At 42.8% G+C, this 20,907-nt stretch overlaps 1 protein-coding gene across 3 annotated transcripts in view; it reads right to left on the bottom strand.

Moving 5' to 3' along the window:
- MYOM1 (myomesin 1) overlaps nucleotides 1–20,907 on the bottom strand; it is a 149,980-nt gene that overhangs the window by 67,281 nt on the left and 61,792 nt on the right. For all 3 annotated transcript variants that reach the window (XR_014807679.1, XM_003127844.6, XM_005665300.4), the window contains exons 12-14: nucleotides 19,474–19,673; nucleotides 16,319–16,375; nucleotides 13,090–13,214 (exon numbers count right to left, since the gene is read on the bottom strand). Coding sequence is in view for 2 of the 3 variants with exons in the window: in XM_003127844.6 (XP_003127892.3) it covers nucleotides 13,090–13,214; nucleotides 16,319–16,375; nucleotides 19,474–19,673 (382 nt within the window). In the remaining variant the exon portion in view is untranslated. The remainder of the gene's footprint in view (nucleotides 1–13,089; nucleotides 13,215–16,318; nucleotides 16,376–19,473; nucleotides 19,674–20,907) is intronic.

Here is a 20,907-nt window from a genome sequence, read left to right as displayed (position 1 = left end):
TGTACTTTAATAATAAAAATAATAGCTGCCTTTCACTGTGCTAAGAACTTTAGTCACCACTGCAACTCTTCAGTCTTCTCAACTGTGCTCTGAAGAAGGCATTGTGGAGGTAATATTTTGTGACTATTGAGGTTTTTCAGAGGAAAAGACTTAGGCTTGGAAAGGGAGCAAGCAATGTGCCATAGTTGAATCTGAGCCAGACACAGTTGGACCTGAGCCAGAATGCTTGGGTTCAAATCCTACCTCTACCTCTTCCCAGTTGTGTGATCTTGGGCCAATTAAATACCCCATCTGTGCCTCAATTTCTTCATCTACAAAACAGAAGCGTGAAAATAAAAGTATTTCTCTCATAGGGTTACTGTAAGAATTAAATGAGTGAACACATAAAGAGTTTAGAACACTGCCTTCTCCTTCGTAGTAAACATTAGCTCCTTTCATTCCGCTGGTAGAAACAGAGCTACCAAGGAAGACAATCCTTGCCTTGGACATGACAGATTTTTGATAGGGGAATGAGGGAAAGACTTGAAAACATAAGACATCTGAGAAGAAAGTGTGGGGCTAAAAAAAAACACAGTAGGATGAGGGTCTGGGAGTGCTGGGACCTGATTTGTCCAATTTGCCTCAATATCAACCATTCTAGGGCTCACGAACATGGTGCAACTGATCGTAAGCCTGTTGCCATGACAGGCAAGTTTACACTTTAAGTGGTTTCAAATCCCTAGGTAAAAAGTTCCACGAAGAAGTGCAAGTGCAGGGGTAACCAAAGGAGCCACACTGCTGTGGGTGTGAACATTCTGGGGATGGAAACTCGTCACAAGACAAGCACATGGGAATGTTCTCCTTAGAAAGGTCAACGTGTTAGAAAGTGGTTCATTGTAGGATGGACAGGGAGTTTAGGGTTGGTAGTTGCAAACTATTACATTTAGAATGAATAAACAGTGAGGTCCTACTGTACAGCCCAGGGAACTATATCCATGGTCTTGGGATAGAACATGATGGAAGGTAGTATGAGAAAAAGAATGTGTGTGGGTGTGTGTATGTGTGTGTGTGTGTGTGTGTGTGTGTGTGTGTGTGTGTATGACTGAGTCACTTTGCTATACAGGAGAAGTTGACACAACACTTCAAATTAACTATACTCTAATAAAAATAAAATTAAAAATATAGAAATGGAGTTCCTGTTGTGGTGCAGTGGTTAACGAATCTGACTGGGAACCATGAGGTTGCGGGTTCGATCTCTGGCCTTGTTCACTGGGTTAAGGCTCTGGCATTGCCGTGAGCTGTGGTGCAGGTCGCAGACGCGGCTTGGATCCCGCATTGATGTGGCTGTAGCCAGTGGCTATAGCTCCAATTCGACCCCTAGCCTGGGAACCTCCATGTGCCATGGGAGTGGCCCTAGAAAAGGCAAAAAGACAAAAAAATAAAATAAAATAAAATAAAAGTAAAAATAAAATTGAAAAAAATAGAAGTGATTCATCAGAATCATTTGAGACTTGCCTCAGGAGAACGGCCTGGCATTGGATAGCTGGTTCTTCTGTAAACATGCCCCAGGTCTCTGGCATGCTCTGCTCCCCAGGGCCCTTGGGCCTTTCATCTGCCAGCAGTGCCTATACAGGGCTATTGACTTGTGCCACACTCTTAAATGTCCCCTCTGTCCTGTACTAATAGGCACCCTGGTGGAAAAACACTTAAATTTTTAATCAGACTCCTATATATTTAGGTCAGGAGAAGCTACAGACTCCAGGAGAGAAATTCAAGTTTAAGTGACCAGAGGAAACGTTCAACAGCAGCCAACGTTGACACATCTTAAGAAAAGGCCTCACTCCCGCGTTGCTGTGGCTGTGGTGGAGGCCGGTGGCTCTGATTCGACCCCTAGCCTAGGAACCCCCATATGCCGCAAGAGCTGCCCAAGAAATGGCAAAAAGAAAAAAAAAAAGAAGAAGAGAGAAAAGGCCTCAGTAGTAGATTGTTACTGTGTCATTATTAGGAAGATGGTAATTACTGTCACAGAGCTTATTCAGAACTATCTTTGTGTGGAGCATTTCAAAAAGATTCACCAGGGCTGTGTGTACTAAACACCCCAGGAAGTGCATGTTTACCACTCTTGTTCTCTATTAACAAAATAGAGAGCGAAAAAATTTTAAATCAAGAATGTTACTCATTATATTTTATTTGAAGCTAATATGTAGAAAATATAAAAATTAATGAAGATATAAATTTTTAGGTGTTTTTTTTTTTTTTTTGTCTTTTTGTTTTTTTCTAAGGCTGCTCCTGAGGCATATGGAGGTTCCCAGGCTAGGGGTCTAATTGGAGCTGTAGCCACAGGCCTATGCCAGAGCAGCAGCAACACCAGATTCGAGCAGCGTCTGCGACCTACACCACAGCTCACGGGCAACGCCGGATCCTTAACCCACTGAGCAAGGGCAGGGATCGAACCTGCAACCTCATAGTTCTTAGTCGGATTCGCTAACCACTGAGCCATGACAGGAACTCCAAATTTTAGTTTTAGTTTGGTAAAATCAGACTTTCTTTGAAGATGTCCATATTGCACATTGAAGAGACGCTCCACTTATTGTTATCAATTTGCCCAGGACAAGAGGGAAGTGAAGCATGGTCCTCAAAGACACGAGCTAAGTGTCCTCATCCAAGAAAAGTAATAAAGGGAAACGACAGACCCTAGTGTTTTTAGTAAAGTATAATTTTCTCAAGAACAACTGACTTGAAATAAAGGTGATAAAGATAGGTGCATATTGCTTTTATATTGTTACCTAATTTGTAGGTGCTTGCCTACACCTATATTCCTATAATTGCTATTCTTTCGTAATAATTTTCAGGGAAGGTGACCTGATAGGTGTTTTGAAATTAAAAAATCAGTAGCATTAAGATAGAAAGAACTTCAGGAAAATTAACTGAGCTCCTTAATATTTTTGCAAAAAAAAAAAAGACCGTTTCTATGATTTTGCTATGAAAGCAAAATGTAAACTATACCTTAACATGCTATCACATAATTTTATAAAAATAAAACATACAAAAAAGTAAAAACATTTGCTGCATTCATTATTCTAAAAAAATGGTGCATATCTACCAATAAAAATGTAACTTCTTACGTATAAATGTATTTTTATTTTACATTTTTCAATTATATCCTCATCAAAACTGTCTTAATAATGGATTTTAAACCTCATTTTCAGCATATTCTCTTTATTTAGTGGCTGTGCCTACGGCATGTGGAAGTTCAGGCCTGGAATCAAACCTGAGCCACAGCAAAGACAACACTGAATCCTTAACCAATAGGGAATCTCCAGCGCATTCTCTTTAAATGCCCTCTTCCATTAGCAATTATCCTGTAAGGCAAAGACCTCTTTCAACCCCAAGCAAGGCCCCATGCCTAGCCTGGCAGGCTCTTCCGTGTGTCTGCACTTGCAGCTGGGGTAGTTTCCCTAAATAATGTCTTGTTCAGGTCTTGGCTTTTCTCCATTTTCTAGGAGTAAATATTTATTAGCACACCCCTCAAATATGGGTGTAAGATAGTCACATATAATCATTATCATTCCACCCATTTTAGGCCTTCTTTGTAGGCTGGCCTCTCTACCATAACTATAAGGGAATTGTAAGACACTTGAGGGAAAGAACTAGCCAGTACTTCATGTTGTTTTGCAACCGTGGGCCCGCCCTCCCACCAGCACTTGGTGAAGAGCCAGGCAAGTGCAAGGCTGCACGAAAGGACTCTGTCTTCGCTCTCCCAGCCATTTGAAAGCACAGTGACATCTGCTCCTCTCGCCCATCTACCCTTATTGGTGTTCATCCCTTACTGCAGGACAAGTGCAGAGATGAAAAGGCATTACCGCAGCAAGGGAGACAGAGCAAGTGTCTAGAAGACAGTGTCACACAGGGAACTATATCCAATCACTTGTGATAGAACATGATAGAAAATAATATGAGAAAAAGAATGTATACATATGTGTAACTGGGTCACTTTACCGTACAGCAGAAATTGATAGAACATTGTAAATCAAGTATAATAAAAATATTTTTAGGAGTTCCCATCGTGGCTCAGTGGTTAACGAATCTGACTAGGAACCATGAGGTTGTGGGTTCGATCCCTGGCCTTGCTCAAGGGGTTAAGGATCTGGCATTGCTGTGAGCTGTGGTGTAGGTTGCAAACACAACTCGGATCCCGCGTTGCTGTGGCTCTGGCGTAGGCCAGCAGCTACAGCTCCAATTAGACCCCTAGCCTGCGAACCTCCATATGCCACGGGAGTGGCCCTAGAAGAGGCAAAAAGGAGAGAGGACAAGATGGCGGAGGAGTAGGGGGACACGCTCGCCCTCTCCCACAAACACAACAAAAAAAGCACATCTATAGAAGAAATGACTCGCACAGAACAACAACCAATCGCTGGCAGAGGAACCTAAACTCCAATAACGGCAAGAAGTTCGTGACATTATTGGGCAGAACGGGAGAAAAGAGGAGAGTGAGAGAAGGTGAATCCGAGCGGGACGGGCGCTCCCGAAAGGGAACTGCGGAGGAGAAAGGGATCCCGCACCCTGGAAAGTCTCCTACCTGGGGAAAGATCAAACGAATCGGAGGAATCTCCAGATGCAGAGAAGAGTGTAGCAGTAAGTCGGAGTACGGAAAAACGATCAAGAACCCAACGGACCATCTGAACTACGGGCACAGTCACCAAAAATTGAGACGCCTGGGTGGGGGCTGGGCACCGAATCCTCGGCTCCAGAGGTTAGTCCCCGGGAAAGGGCCGGGGGACGCCTGGGTGGGGGCTGGGCACCGAGACCTCAGCTCTGAAGGTTGGTCCCCGAGAGGGGGCCGGGGGACGCCTGGGTTGGGGCTGGGCACCGAGACCTCGCCTCCGAAGGTTAGTCCCCAAGAAAGGGCCGGGGGACGCCTGGGGGGGGGGGGGCTGGGCACCGAGACCTCGGCTCCAGAGATTAGTCCCCGGGCTAGGGGGGCGGGGAAGAGCGGAAACTGCTTGGGAGGTCTCTAAACCATTTGACGGGGCAGAGACTGCCTGGGAGACTAGAAAACAAAGCTGTCGCAGAGGAAGGGAGCAATACTCTAGGGGCGGGGAAGTGGAAAGCCGCCTCAGAGGGAACCTGGGAGAAGAGCCTGGTCTGCGCCCGTGCTGGGGAGGGGAGAGAAGAAGGGGTGGGTCCCCATAGAATACCCCCCACGCCACAGCAAGCTTACAGGCCCGCTAGCTAGCAGAAAGCTGTGCTTCCCAGTGCATTCCCTCCCCCCACCCCCGCCACCCCCTACGCTCTCGCCGAACCTGGGGCTGCCTGCCATCCAGGAGGGCTGGCCTCAACAATTGCCTGAAGCCTACCACCGCAGGGGCTCTCCCTGCACAGGCCTGCTTGCCCTTTGGAGGGGCTACACTTCCACAGAGCAGCACCAAACACCACCAGCCCCCTAGAAAAGGCCTGCAGCCCAGAAAAGCTAGAACAAGCCTAGCCAGGCCGTGAATAGATCGAACTAATTCTCCGACGGTTTTTCTGAGACGGGCTCCCCCGGGGAGGAGCCTCTTGAGCCTCCAAGGGCCCTGCTACCCGCCCAAGACCCCAGGGGGTGCTGAGACCTAGTGGACCAGCTGCATAGGACTGCCAGCTCCAGGCAGGACCCCCTGCAGCCCAGAAAAGCTGCAACAAGCCTGGCCGAATCGGGAAAAGATCTCAAACGGTCTTTCTGAATCGGGCTGCCCTGGGGAGGAGCCTCTTGAGTCTCCAAGGGCCCTGCTACCCGCCCAAGACCCCAAGGGGTGCTGAGACCTAGTGGACCAGCTGCATAGGACTGCCAGCTCCAGGCAGGACCCCCTGCAGCCCAGAAAAGCTGCAACAAGCCTGGCCGACTTGGGAAAAGATCTCAGACGGTCTTTCTGAGTCGGGCTGTCCTGGGGAGGAGCCTCTTGAGTCTCCAAAGGCCCTGCTACCCGCCCAAGACCCCAAGGGGTGCTGAGACCTAGTGGACCAGCTGCATAGGACTGCCAGCTCCAGGCAGGACCCCCTGCAGCCCAGAAAAGCTGCAACAAGCCTGGCCGAATCGGGAAAAGATCTCAGACGGTCTTTCTGAATCGGGCTGCCCTGGGGAGGAGCCTCTTGAGTCTCCAAGGGCCCTGCTACCCGCCCAAGACCCCAAGGGGTGCTGAGACCTAGTGGACCAGCTGCATAGGACTGCCAGCTCCAGGCAGGACCCCCTGCAGCCCAGAAAAGCTGCAACAAGCCTGGCCGACTTGGGAAAAGATCTCAGACGGTCTTTCTGAGTCGGGCTGTCCTGGGGAGGAGCCTCTTGAGTCTCCAAAGGCCCTGCTACCCGCCCAAGACCCCAAGGGGTGCTGAGACCTAGTGGACCAGCTGCATAGGACTGCCAGCTCCAGGCAGGACCCCCTGCAGCCCAGAAAAGCTGCAACAAGCCTGGCCGAATCGGGAAAAGATCTCAGACGGTCTTTCTGAATCGGGCTGCCCTGGGGAGGAGCCTCTTGAGTCTCCAAGGGCCCTGCTACCCGCCCAAGACCCCAAGGGGTGCTGAGACCTAGTGGACCAGCTGCATAGGACTGCCAGCTCCAGGCAGGACCCCCTGCAGCCCAGAAAAGCTGCAACAAGCCTGGCCGACTTGGGAAAAGATCTCAGACGGTCTTTCTGAGTCGGGCTGTCCTGGGGAGGAGCCTCTTGAGTCTCCAAAGGCCCTGCTACCCGCCCAAGACCCCAAGGGGTGCTGAGACCTAGTGGACCAGCTGCATAGGACTGCCAGCTCCAGGCAGGACCCCCTGCAGCCCAGAAAAGCTGCAACAAGCCTGGCCAAATCGGGAAAAGATCTCAGACGGTCTTTCTGAGTCGGGCTGCCCTGGGGAGGAACGTCTTGAGTCTCCAAGGGCCCTGCTACCCGCCCAAGACCCCAGGGGGTGCTGAGAACCAAGTGAAATCTGCTACCATCGTGGGGTGGACCTCCCAGTCCTGTCTGCCCTCAGGAAGTCCTCCTTTGCTTCAAAGAAACACTGTTAGTCCCATCAACACTCCAGAAAAGCCACACTGCCTCAAAAAAGATTGACCAACAACGACAGCCCTCAGGAAATATTCCAGGGCAGTGACAAGGCAAACACTACCCGATAAAGGAGAGTACAACTCCCTCAGGAGAAAGAAGACAACAAGCAAGATGAAGAAGCTGAGAAACCACCCCCAGTCAAACCAACAGGAGAACTCACCTAAAACAGTCAACAATGAAACTGATCTCTGCAGTCTGACAGACCTGGAGTTCAAAAGAGAAATAGTGAAAATACTGAAGGAATTAAGAGAAGATATGAACAGCAATGCAGATACCCTCAGAAAGGAGCTAGAAAATATAAGGAGGAGCCAAGAAAAACTAGAACATTCATTTGCAGAGATGCAAACTGAACTAGGGGCAGTAAAAACCAGAATGAATAATGCAGAAGAACGAATCAGTGATATGGAAGATAGAATAATGGAAATCACTCAATCTGGTCAACAGACAGAAAACCGAATCAAAAAACTGGAAAGCAATATAAGAGACCTATGGGATAATATAAAACGGGCCAATCTACGCATAATAGGAATTCCAGAAGGGGTAGAAAAAGATAAGGGAATGGAAAATATATTTGAAGAAATTATCGCTGGAAACTTCCCAAATCTAAAGGATACTGGATTCAAGATACAAGAAGCACAGAGGGCCCCAAACAAACTGAACCCAAACAGACCCACACCAAGACACATCATAATAAAAATGGCAAAAGTTAGTGATAAAGAGAGGATCCTAAAGGCAGCAAGAGAAAAACAGAATGTTACCTACAAGGGAACCCCCATAAGAATATCAGCTGATTTCTCTACAGAAACACTACAGGCCAGGAGGGAATGGCAAGAGATATTTAAAGTGCTCAAAGGAAAAAATATGCAACCTAGAATACTTTATCCAGCAAGAATATCATTTAAAATAGAAGGGGAAATAAAAATTTTTCCCAACAAACAAAAACTTAAAGAATACAGCAACACAAAACCCAGGTTAAAGGAAATATTGAAAGGGCTTCTCTAAACCAAAAAGAAAGGAAGGAAAGGGAAGAAAAAAAAAAAAAAAGAAGAAGAAGAAGAGGAAGAACTAGGACTGAGGAAGATGCAATCAGAGAGCAGTCACTCAAATAAGGCAGCATACAGATTTAATCATGAACATGCTTCAAACAAAATAAAATTAAAAAGAAAAAAATAAAAGAGTCATCAAAACCATAAAATGTGGGCAAGGGATGTTAGGAGGTAAATAATCCTTTTTGTTTGTATGTATGTCTCTCTTCTTAATTTTAATATAATAATGAAGTGTTTGAACTTACAGGAACATCAGGCTAAAACACACAATTATGGGAAGGGGTTAGCATACTTAAAAAACAGGGCAACCACAAGCCAAAACCAAATATTGCATTTGCAAAAAATGAAAAAAAAAATACACTCAAGCAGATAATAACAGGAGACCATCCAACCAAAAAGAAAAAGAAAAAAAAAAAAGAAGAATGGAGAACCATAGAATCAACTGGAACACGAGGATCAAATGGCAATAAATAATCATCTATCAATTATCACCTTAAATATCAATGGACTGAATGCCCCAATCAAAAGACACAGAATGGCTGAGTGGATAAAACGGCAAAAACCTTCAATATGCTGCCTACAAGAAACTCACCTTAGGACAAAAGATACATATAGATTGAAAGTGAAAGGCTGGGGAAAAGTATTTCATGCCAATAGACATGACAGAAAAGCAGGAGTCGCAACGCTCATATCAGACAAAATAGACTTTAAAACAAAAGACATAAAGAAAGACAAAGAAGGACACTATTTAATGATTAAGGGATCCATCCAAGGAGAGGATGTTACTATCATCAACATATATGCCCCAAACATAGGAGCACCCAGATACATACAACAAATATTAACAGACATAAAGGGAGATATTGATGAGAATACAATCATAGTAGGAGACCTTAATACCCCCCTCACATCAATGGACAGATCCTCTAGACAGAAAACCAATAAAGCAACAGAGATCCTAAAGGAAACAATAGAAAAGTTAGACTTAATTGATATCTTCAGGACACTACATCCAAAAAAGTCAGAATACACATTCTTCTCAAATGCTCATGGAACATTCTCAAGAATCGACCACATATTGGGACATAAAGCGAATCTCAATAAATTTAGGAGCATAGAAATTATCTCAAGTATCTTCTCTGACCACAATGCCATGAAATTAGAAATCAACCATGGGAAAAGGAAAGAGAAAAAACCTACTCCATGGAGACTAAACAACATGCTACTAAAAAACCAATGGGTCAATGAGGAAATCAAGAAGGAAATTAAAAACTACCTCGAAACAAATGATAATGAAGACACAACCTCTCAAAATCTATGGGATGCTGCGAAAACAGTGCTCAGAGGGAAATTTATAGCAATCCAGGCCTTTCTCAAAAAAGAAGAAAGATCCCAAATTGACAACTTAACCCTCCACCTAAATGAATTAGAAAAAGAAGAACAAAGAAGTCCTAAAGTCAGCAGAAGGAAGGAAATTGTAAAGATCAAAGAAGAAATCAATAAAATAGAGACTCAAAAAACAATAGAGAAAATTAATAAAACCAAGAGCTGGTTCTTTGAAAAGGTGAACAAAATTGATAAACCCCTGGCCAGACTCACTAAAAAGAGGAGAGAAAGAACCCAAATCACCAAAATTATAAATGAAAAAGGAGAAATCACAACGGATACAGCAGAAATACAAAAAACCATAAGAGAATACTATGAACAACTATATGGCAATAAGTTTGACAATCTGGAAGAAATGGACAATTTTCTAGAATCTTACAGCCTGCCAAAACTGAATCAAGCAGAAACAGACCAACTGAACAGACCAATCACTAGAAATGAAATTGAAGAGGTCATAAAATCACTCCCTACAAATAAAAGCCCAGGACCAGATGGCTTCACAGGTGAATTCTATCAAACATATAAAGAGGAATTGGTGCCCATCCTCCTTAAACTCTTTCAAAAGGTTGAAGAAGAAGGAATACTCCCAAAGACATTCTATGAGGCCACCATCACCCTCATTCCAAAACCAGGCAGAGATACCACCAAAAAAGAAAACTATCGCCCAATATCATTGATGAATATAGATGCAAAAATTCTCAACAAAATCTTAGCCAACCGAATCCAACAACATATCAAAAAAATTATACACCATGACCAGGTTGGGTTCATCCCAGGTTCACAAGGATGGTTCAACATACGCAAATCAATCAACATCATACACCACATTAACAAAAAAAAAAGTCAAAAATCATATGATCATCTCAATAGATGCAGAAAAAGCATTTGACAAAGTTCAACATCCATTCATGATCAAGACCCTCGCCAAAGTGGGTATAGAGGGAACATTCCTGAATATAATCAAAGCCATTTATGATAAACCCACAGCAAATATAATCCTCAATGGGGAAAAACTGAAAGCCTTCTCACTCAAATCTGGAACAAGACAGGGATGCCCACTCTCACCACTGCTCTTCAACATCGTTTTGGAAGTCTTAGCCACAGCAATTAGACAAACAAAAGAAATCAAAGGCATCCATATAGGAAGAGAAGAGATCAAACTGTCACTGTATGCAGATGACATGATTCTATACCTAGAAAACCCTAAGGACTCAACCCCAAAACTCCTTGAACTGATTAATAAATTCAGCAAAGTGGCAGGATATAAGATTAACATTCAGAAGTCAGTTGCATTTCTGTATACCAGCAATGAAACATTAGAAAAGGAATACAAAAATACGATACCTTTTAAAATTGTACCTCACAAAATCAAATACCTCGGAATACACCTAACCAAAGAGGTAAAGGACCTATATGCCGAGAACTATAAAACCTTAATCAAAGAAATCAAAGAAGATGTAAAAAAATGGAAAGATATTCCATGTTCCTGGATTGGAAAAATCAATATTGTGAAAATGGCCATCCTACCCAAAGCAATCTACAAATTCAATGCAATCCCTATCAAATTACCCAGGACATTTTTCACAGAACTAGAACAAACAATCCAAACATTTATATGGAACCACAAAAGACCCAGAATCGCCAAAGCAATCCTGAGAAACAAAAACCAAGCAGGAGGCATCACTCTCCCAGACTTCAAGAAATACTACAAAGCCACAGTCATCAAAACAGTGTGGTACTGGTATCAAAACAGACAGACAGACCAATGGAACAGAATAGAGAATCTGGAAATTAACCCTGACACCTATGGTCAATTAATCTTTGACAAGGGAGGCAAGAACATAAAATGGGAAAAGGAAAGTCTATTCAGCAAGCATTGCTGGGAAACCTGGACAGCTGCATGCAAAGCAATGAAACTAGAACACACCCTCACACCATGCACAAAAATAAACTCCAAATGGCTGAAAGACTTAAATATACGACAGGACACCATCAAACTCCTAGAAGAAAACATAGGCAAAACACTCTCTGACATCAACATCATGAATATTTTCTCAGGTCAGTCTCCCAAAGCAATAGAAATTAGAGCAAAAATAAACCCATGGGACCTCATCAAACTGAAAAGCTTTTGCACAGCAAAGGAAACCCAAAAGAAAACAAAAAGACAACTTACAGAATGGGAGAAAATAGTTTCAAATGATGCAACTGACAAGGGCTTAATCTCTAGAATATATAAACAACTTATACAACTCAACAGCAAAAAAACCAATCAATCAATGGAAAAATGGGCAAAAGACCTGAATAGACATTTCTCCAAAGAAGATATACAGATGGCCAACAAACACATGAAAAAATGCTCAACCTCGCTGATTATAAGAGAAATGCAAATCAAAACTACCATGAGATACCACCTCACACCAGTCAGAATGGCCATCATTAATAAATCCACAAATAACAAGTGCTGGAGGGGCTGTGGAGAAAAGAGAACCCTCCTGCACTGTTGGTGGGAATGTAAACTGGTACAGCCACTATGGAGAACAGTTTGGAGATACCTTAGAAATCTATACATAGAACTTCCATATGACCCTGCAATCCCACTCTTGGGCATCTATCCGGACAAAGCTCTACTTAAAAGAGACACATGCAGCCGCATGTTCATTGCAGCACTATTCACAATAGCCAGGACATGGAAACAATCCAAATGTCCATCGACAGAGGATTGGATTCGGAAGATGTGGTATATATACACGATGGAATACTACTCAGCCATAAAAAAGGATGACATCATGCCATTTGCAGCAACATGGATGGAACTAGAGAATCTCATCCTGAGTGAAATGAGCCAGAAAGACAAAGACAAATACCATATGATATCACTTATAACTGGAATCTAATATCCAGCACAAATGAACATCTCCTCAGAAAAGAAAATCAATCATGGACTTGGAGAAGAGACTTGTGGTTGCCTGATGGGAGGGGGAGGGAGTGGGAGGGATCGGGAGCTTGGGCTTATCAGTCACAACGTAGAATAGATTTACAAGGAGATCCCGCTGAATAGCATTGAGAACTATATCTAGATACTCATGTTGCAACAGAAGAAATGGTGGGGGAAAAACTGTAATTGTAATGTATACATGTAAGGATAACCTGACCCCCTTGCTGTACAGTGGGAAAATAAAATTAAAAAAAAATAAATAAATAAATAAAAAAAAAATAAAAAAAATAAAAATCACAAGAAAAAAATGAAAAAAAAAAAAAAAAGAAGAGGCAAAAAGACAAAAAGACAAAAAAAAAAAATTAAAGAAAGATAAAAAAAGAAAGAAAATGGTGTCACAGAACTGACCTACAGTTTAGGGAACATGCCTTTTCTTAGAGGGCATATGCTTTGGGGACTGTGGACCTCTTAGGAGTCTATGGGTGACCCTCAGGGATCCAAAAGCCCCCTGAACTTTCAGGCAAAGTTCTGTTTGATAAACATTTTTTCCTGTGGAGACTGTTCACAGTTAATAAGTGTTTAAAGCATTCAGGACACATGGAAAATTAATCTCTACTTCCTTAAAGAAATCTTTAGTAAGTGTGCAGGGTGATATGTTCATCCCAGGGCCTTACCTTTTCTATAAAGTACAGGATACCCTCGTGGCCACGCTGCTTAGGGGGCTTCCAGCTCAACACCACGTAGCTCTGGGTGGCCTCGATGACAGAGAGGTCTGTGGGGGGCCCGGGAACAATACCCTCTGAAAAACAAGAGGGGAAAGTAAGGCGCACACACTGTGGAGCCGGGACACTAGAGTCACAAACGCTGCTCTCCCACTGGAGGAAGAGCTAATTACAGCTCCACAATATAAAGAAATACCTTGCCTCCATGCCTAAAACATTCATTCATTTGAAGCCACAATTTTACTTTCTTTGCTTGACAATTTTAATTTCCTCACAATCCTGAAAAGTAGTAGCAATGATAAAAGCTGTCTTTTCTGCACATCTTAAATTAGCTTTTTGATGGAGTATCTTTGCAAGGATGTTTGGCTGGCAAATGACTTTGGAATACAGAGATCACATATCCTCTAGGGCAGAAAGCTGACCTGTTTTCTCACCAGATTGATAAAGATAATGTCCTTCTCCAGAAAATTTGAGTGGGTTGGTGAATAACCCCCTTTGAAGACTGGGGTTTCCTAAGGGCAAGTTTTCTCAGCTGTGACCAGAGCTCTGTGTGGGCAGCATCCTTGGGGGGCCTGGGGAAGCAGGGAGACCAGTGAGACCTCGAAGCGCAGGCTGCGGTGCTGTGGGGAGCAGAGGCCTTCATCTCTGACCCAGGAGTCTTATGCCCTTTGTGAGCATCTGCAAAACTGCTATGAAAATTGTTATCTCACAAGTAGGGTAAAATAGAAGCAATGAGGTCCTACTGCACAGCGCAGGGAACTGTATCCAGTCTCTTGGGATAGACCATGATGGAAGGTAATATGAGAAAAGGAATATGTATGTGTGTGTGTGTATATGTATGCATGTATGACTGAGTCACTTAGCAGAAATTGGCACAACATTGTAAATCAACTATACTTTAATTTAAAAATGTGCATCAAGAAATAAGTAGGTTAAAATAGGAAATATCTTAAAAGCAGATATAGTTAAAATATATTACATACAGAAAAACACAAATAAGAATGACAGGGAAAAAATGATAGCAGTCATTCTTATAGCACAGGTCTGTATTACAATGGAACAACCTCTTTAAAGAAAGAATGTCAACCTAGATTTCTACATCCAGTGAAGATAACAATCCAAAAGTGAAATGTTTATGTGACTCATAACAGAGCCTCAAAATACATGAAACACAACCTGATAGAACTACAAGCAGAAATAAAGTCACCATTTAGTTGGAGATTCCATCACTACTTTACCAATAATTGATAGAATGAGTAGATAGTAAATCATGAAGGATAAAAGGGTTAATTCAAATCCCAGCAGATTTTTTTTTGGTAGAAATTGATAAGCTGGCTTTTAAATTTTACGTGGAAAAGCAAAGACTTAAAATAACCAAAACAACTTTTAAGGGGAAAAAAAGGATTAAAGGACTCATACTACCTTGATTTCAAAATTATGATGCTTAAAAAAAAAATAAAGCTTATAAAAGCTACAGTAATCATGACAGTGTGGTATTTGTGTAGCAAAGATAAAACTAACCAATAAAGATTCCAGAAATAAATTCACAAATATACAATCAATTGATTTTGATAATGGTGCCAAGGAAATTCAATGGGAAAATGATAATTTTTTCAACAGATATTACTAAAATATTTGTATAGTCAGGAGCAAAATAACAGTAATAACTTAGACCCTTAACTTGTACAATAAAGAAAGAGTTAATTGGAAATGGATCATAGACAGAAATGTTAAGACCTAATGTTATAACATTTCTAGAGGGAAAAAAGGAAGAATGTCTGAGTGAATTTGGATTTGGGAAAGATGTCAAATATTGCGCAAAATTGGCAAATAAGCACATGAAAAGATGCTCAACCTTATTAGGAGAGTGCACATTAAGACTGCTATGCATCTACTCTGAAATACCACTATCATATAAGACACTACTGTGTACCTACTAGAATGGCTAATATTAAAAGACTGACTATACCAAGTACTGGCGGTACTTGGAACAGCTGGAACTCTCTCATACTGTTGGAGGAAATGTAAAGTAGTACAACCATTTGGAAAACAGTTGGCAATTTATTTAAAAATCAAACGTCTATCAGATGACCTATCCATCCAACTCCTAGGTGTTTATACAAGAGAAATGAAAGTGTACGTCCACAAAAAAACACTTAAGGTGTTTCATAGAAGCTTTCAATAAACAAATTGGAATGAACTGATACACACATCAATATGGATACATTTCAACATAATTATGCTGAGTAAAGGAAACCAGACAAAAATGAATATGATTCCATTTATCTATAACTGTGGACAACAAAAACTACAGTGACGGGAAGCAGATCAATAGTGGCCTAGAGATGGGAAAGGAGTGGGAAGGAGGTATAACAAAGGGGCAGGAGGAAATTTTAGGGGTGATGGATATGTTCGTTATTTTGATCACAGTATGGCTTCACAGGTGTTTACACATGTAAAATTTATCACAGTGTATATTTTATAGACATGCAGTTTAGTGCATGTCATTGTATCTCAATAAAGCTTTTTTATTGTTTTGTTTTTTAATATGATTTTTATTTTTTCCATTATAGCTGATTTACAGTGTTCTGTCAATTTTCTACTGTACAGCATGGTGACCCAGTTACAAATACATGTATACATTGTTTTTTCTCACATTATCGTGCTCCATCATAAGTGATCAGACATACTTTCCAGTGCTACAAAGCAGGATCTCATTGCTAATCCAAAAAAGCTTTTTTAAAAAGTGGAGTTCCCATCGTGGCTCAGTGGTTAACAAACCCAACCAGGATCCATGAGGATGCAGGTTTGATCCCTGGCCTCACTCAGTGGGTTAAGGATCCGGTGTTGCTGTGAGTTGTGGTATAAGTCACAGACTTGGATCAGATCTGGCATTGCTGCGGCTGTGGCATAGGCTGGCAGCTGTAGCTCTGATTCGACCCCTAGTCTGGGAACCTCCATGTGCCATATGTGCGGCCCTAAAAAGACAACAGACAAAAGGAAGAAAAAAGCTTTTTTAAAAAGCAATTCTCTGACAACATAAGTTACTTCATGATCTCCAACTATTTCAGAATGTTCTTTCCAAAACATCTTAAATAACATACACTGCACCCACAACAAGAAAAGCTAAGCTGCATGGAATAACACTGGCAAAAGTATCTGGGGAAAACATAGCTTTTACCTGTCGGTTCCTCCTCTGTGACAATGATCTGTCCAGTCCAGGGTGCTGAGGGGCGACCTGACAGAGACAAATATAAAATCAGAAACATTTACAAATGCAGTTCAGTGAGAAATTGATGAACTGGCCAGATCAGTTACGAATGGGTTTGTAACTAGTTTACTACTGTACGTTCCTAATGAGTCTTGGCAAGCACATGCATGACGTCAGAGGCCCTGTCCTCAAACACCTCACAATCTGCTCGAGCCCAGAACTCACCTAGATGGTGCCCACGTTTCTGGAACTTTACTTACACAGGTGAGGTTAACAACCTGTATTCATATACTGCTCAACGAGTTACGTCCTGAAACATACTTGCAGGCTCTTCCTAAGAGATAGCACTTAACTGGGAGAAATCTTTCTGGAACAACTGTAAGCCCTGCATTATTTATCTGTCATGATGAAGATTAAAGAGGAAAGGGGCACTGATTTTGCGGTAAAGCTAAATGAAAGCGATTTCTTTCCATTTCTTTGGAAAGTGTAGTTTACAAAGGAAAGTGGTTTAGATCCTGAGTAAGGAAAGCAGGTGGACAGGCAATATAAAGTTAAAGACAATATTCATTTGTCATATCAGAAAGACATCAGAAAGAGAGAATGGTTTGGAATTCTCAGTGTGGCACAGTAGAAACAAACCTGACTGGTATCCATGAGGATGTGGGTTCAATCCCTGGCCTTGCTCAGTGGGTTAAGGATCTGGCATTGCTGTGGCTGTGGTGTAGGCTGGCAGCTGTAGCTCTGATTCAAATCTTAGGCTGAGAACTTCCATACGCCGTGAGCGAGGCCCTTAAAAAAAAAAAAAATGATTCAACTCCTGCTTTAAACAAGGGTCTTTTCGCCAGAATTTGTGCAAAATCAGAAACAAGATAAGCAAGGTAATGCATTTTCAATTCAAACAAATCTTATTTTCATTGAAATTTATAAAAGAGGAGTAAATGAAAAGTATGAGATGGAATTAGAAAAGAAGGGAAGTCGGATGGTAGGTGAAAAGCGATTCGAGAGCAATCAAGGAGCCTGATTAGAAAAAGTCTCCAGAGAGAAGGTGGCAGTATTTTACTTAGATTTTTATGATGCCACTACATATATTTACGTTCAAGAATAACACTGAAAATATGGTATAGACCAGGAGTCCTCAGCGAGGGAGGTGATTTCTGTCCCCCAGAGATATTTGGTAATATCTGGAGACAGTTTTTATTGTCATGGCGGGGATGTGGGATTGGGGTGGAGGGAGGGGGTCTGTAGACATCTAGTGGGCAGAGGCCAGGGATACTGCTAAACATCTAACAATGCATGGGACAGCCTCCTGCAACAAAAAAATTACCTGGCCTAGAATATCAATAGGGCCAAAGTTGTGAAATCTGGTACAGACTGAAATGTGAATGTCCAACAATTCCTTTAATGTCATTTCATGGTCTCATTATTGAGGATGCCGTATTGGTTCCCATGACACAAATGCAGACCATAATTTATCTACCACGATTTTTTGTTCGTTTTTAGTTTTTAGGGTTGTGACTTTGGCTTATAGAAGTTCCCAGGCTAGGGGCTGAATCAGAGCTGTAGCCGTCGGCCTACACCACAGCTCATAACAAGGCTGAATTCTTAACCCACTGAGCTAGGCCAGGGATCGAACACGAATCCTCATGGATACTACTCAGATTCCTTGCCGCCATGCCGGAACAGGAACTCTCTTCTTTTTTTTTTTTTTTAACAGCTGTACCTGCAGCATATGGAGGTGCTAGGGGCTTCCCTGGCTAGGAGAAGAATCAGTGCTGTAGCTGAGGCCTACACCACAGCCATAGCAACACCAGAACTAAGCCGAATCTGACACACTGGATGTATTTTTTTTTTTTTTTTTTGCCATTTCTTGGGCTGCTCCCGTGGCATATGGAGGTTCCCAGGCTAGGGGTCGAATCGGAGCTGTAGCTGCCAGCCTACGCCAGAGCCACAGCAACACAGGATCCGAGCCACATCCGCAAACTACACCACAGCTCATGGCAATGCCGGATCGTTAACCCACTGAGAAAGGGCAGGGATCGAACCCGCAACCTCATGGTTCCTAGTCGGATTTGTTAACCACTGCGCCACGACGGGAACTCCAACACACTGGATGTTTAACGCACTGACTGAGGTCACGCATCGAACCCGCATCCTCATAGAGATTATGTCAAGTTTTTAACCCACTGAGCCACAATGAGAACTCCTATCTACGATAATTTTCACATTGAGACTTGGAGGCTAAATATTTGAAAACATTATTTTTGTCTAATATAAAAGTGAGTACAGAATACAATATAAATGTTTTTCCTTTGTTGTAAATAAACTCAGTGTTGAGACATTAATGCTTTAAGGGATAAATTCAAGGTTAATAAAATTTTTAAGAAACTTTAAGAAACTGAACCAAAAAGAAAGGTATATTTGAAGTGTGCTAATAAAATGAATAAAAACACTCTCCAGGCTCTAGGTTTTCATATTTCATTCCAAACACAATGCCTGGAACTCAGTTTAATACTGCAAAGTTTTCTGAATCAAATAAAAATAAAACAAAATAAAATAAAGCCCTCCCCCTTTTATCAGATTGAAAATTGTTGATCATCACCTACAAAGTTACACAAGATTCTAGGTCAAGTTGATAGACAAAATACAAATTAGATTTAAAGTGCTGTATTAAAAAAAAAAACAAAACACAGTTTGGGAGTGTCTGCTGTGGTGCAGTGGGTTAAAAATCCAACTGCAGTGGCTTGGGTCTCTGCGGAGGCTTGGGTTTGATCCCCAGCAGGGCTCAGTGGGTTAAGAGATTTGGCCTTGCCTCACTTGTGGCTCAGATTCAATCCCTGGCCCAGGAACATATGCCATGGGTGCAGCCATAAAAAAGAGAAAAAAACACACAGTTTTCAATTGGAGGTAATTAAAATCTCAAAATCTGACACTAAGAAGAACCAAAAGCACACAGATGAGTCAAAAAGCACATACTTTTTGTTTTCTTTTTTCCTCTCCCAGGATTTTTCTGATCAGTAAAGGATTTCTTACTCTCTTCTCCCTCTAGTGGAAAGGGGAGGAACGACCTTGCAATGCGATATACTGCGGTTCTAGAAAAAAGGTCCTGAAACACGAAAAATGCTTACTTCTAAGTCTAGCTTTCTCAGCTGGATCCAGAGCAGCCACAGGCTCAGAAACTCGAGAGGGTAGACCTATTCCATTTTTGTTCACGGCTCGAACTCGGAATATGTAAGAACGACCTTCTATCAATCCAGTGACCGGGAAACGAGCAAACTTCACAGGAGTGTCATTGCACTGCGACCAGTTATTTGTGCCCACCTCACACCTAAGGAGAGAGAGTGATGGGCAGGAACATGAGAGAAGGAAGGCTCAATGGACGGCCCCAAAGCTGCAAACCCACCCACGGCTTCAGGTCTTCTCTCTAAAAAGCATCCAGCTCAAGCACGGTCACTGCAGGTGCTCAGTGCCACTCAGCTGCAGTGTGTCTTCTATAACGGCGGCGGAGGGGGCGAGCCTCAGAGCTTTCCTGGGGACATACCTGTCCTTTGACCTGACTAAAAGCAGTCAGCTGAGGGGCTGCATGTGCTAAGCAGAGGCACTTTCTGGGGGTGGGGAAGCAGGCAGATATGCACAGTCTTTCCATTGGAGACACTAATGAGAAGGTCCGCCCTAAATCTCCCCGACAATGTCTTCAACTCTACCATGAGGGACTTCTTTCTTTGTCTTCTTTAGACATTTTTTTTTTTTTTTTTTTAAGAACGGCACTACTGTTGAGAAAGTCAACACCTTAAAAGATACTTATTTGTACTGTCGTCTGGAAAGAGCTCACTGAGGGTCACTCCATGCTGCGTGGGTAGAAAGGTGAGGCAGCTACTGTAATATATTTGTTTCTTAACAGATGAGATTGATGGGGTGCAGGGAAAGTCTCAGGACTGGCAGGGGAAGACCAGGGCCTTGGAACCTCTGATTTCTCACTGGGGGCTTTTATAGTAGTCAGAACCTGGGGCTGGAGTGGTCACATCCCAGGAGACAAAGATGCCAGTTCACATCGTCCTTTTGGCCTGATCAATAGGGTTTTAGGGGCTCAAGTTGTAACCTAAGTATCCAGCACCAGGATTAAGTAACTCATTACTTGGATGAGCACAGCACTGCACTTGTGATTTCCTCAAAACGGCTCTCTGTCCAAACGGTCTCATTCCCAAATGATTCTCCTGGGGGAGAACGTTGCCCAGGGCAGTGCCAAGGCAGGCAGGGTGGGGGGTTTCTCTTCACTTCTCTACCCTCACCCTTCTGACCTTTCAGACAGAAGGCACTTCACTCAAACTTATGTGAAACGTTACCAAGTAAGGCTTCAGTCTCTGCCTTCCATCCACTTTCCCCCAAAGCCTCCTTTGTAGGAGGAACTGGAGCTGCTATGATGGGGGTCTCGGGGAGAGCTGTGAAGGTCAGGACAAGCTTTTGACGTCCCCGTCTCCAGGGATGCTGCAGGACTCTCCCCCTCCCCCTGTGCAGATACTGTCTTGGTGACCCAGTGACCCTAGGATGTGCTTCCAAACTCC

This window comes from Sus scrofa, chromosome 6, assembly GCF_054392235.1.
Source record: "Sus scrofa isolate SSC_HxYL_T2T_F1_AM1 chromosome 6, Sscrofa_HxYL_maternal_Yorkshire_Landrace_v2.0, whole genome shotgun sequence".
NCBI classification, from domain to species: domain Eukaryota; kingdom Metazoa; phylum Chordata; class Mammalia; order Artiodactyla; family Suidae; genus Sus; species Sus scrofa.
The sequence above is the reverse complement of the archived record's forward strand: the minus strand, read 5'-3'. Positions and strand labels throughout refer to the sequence as shown.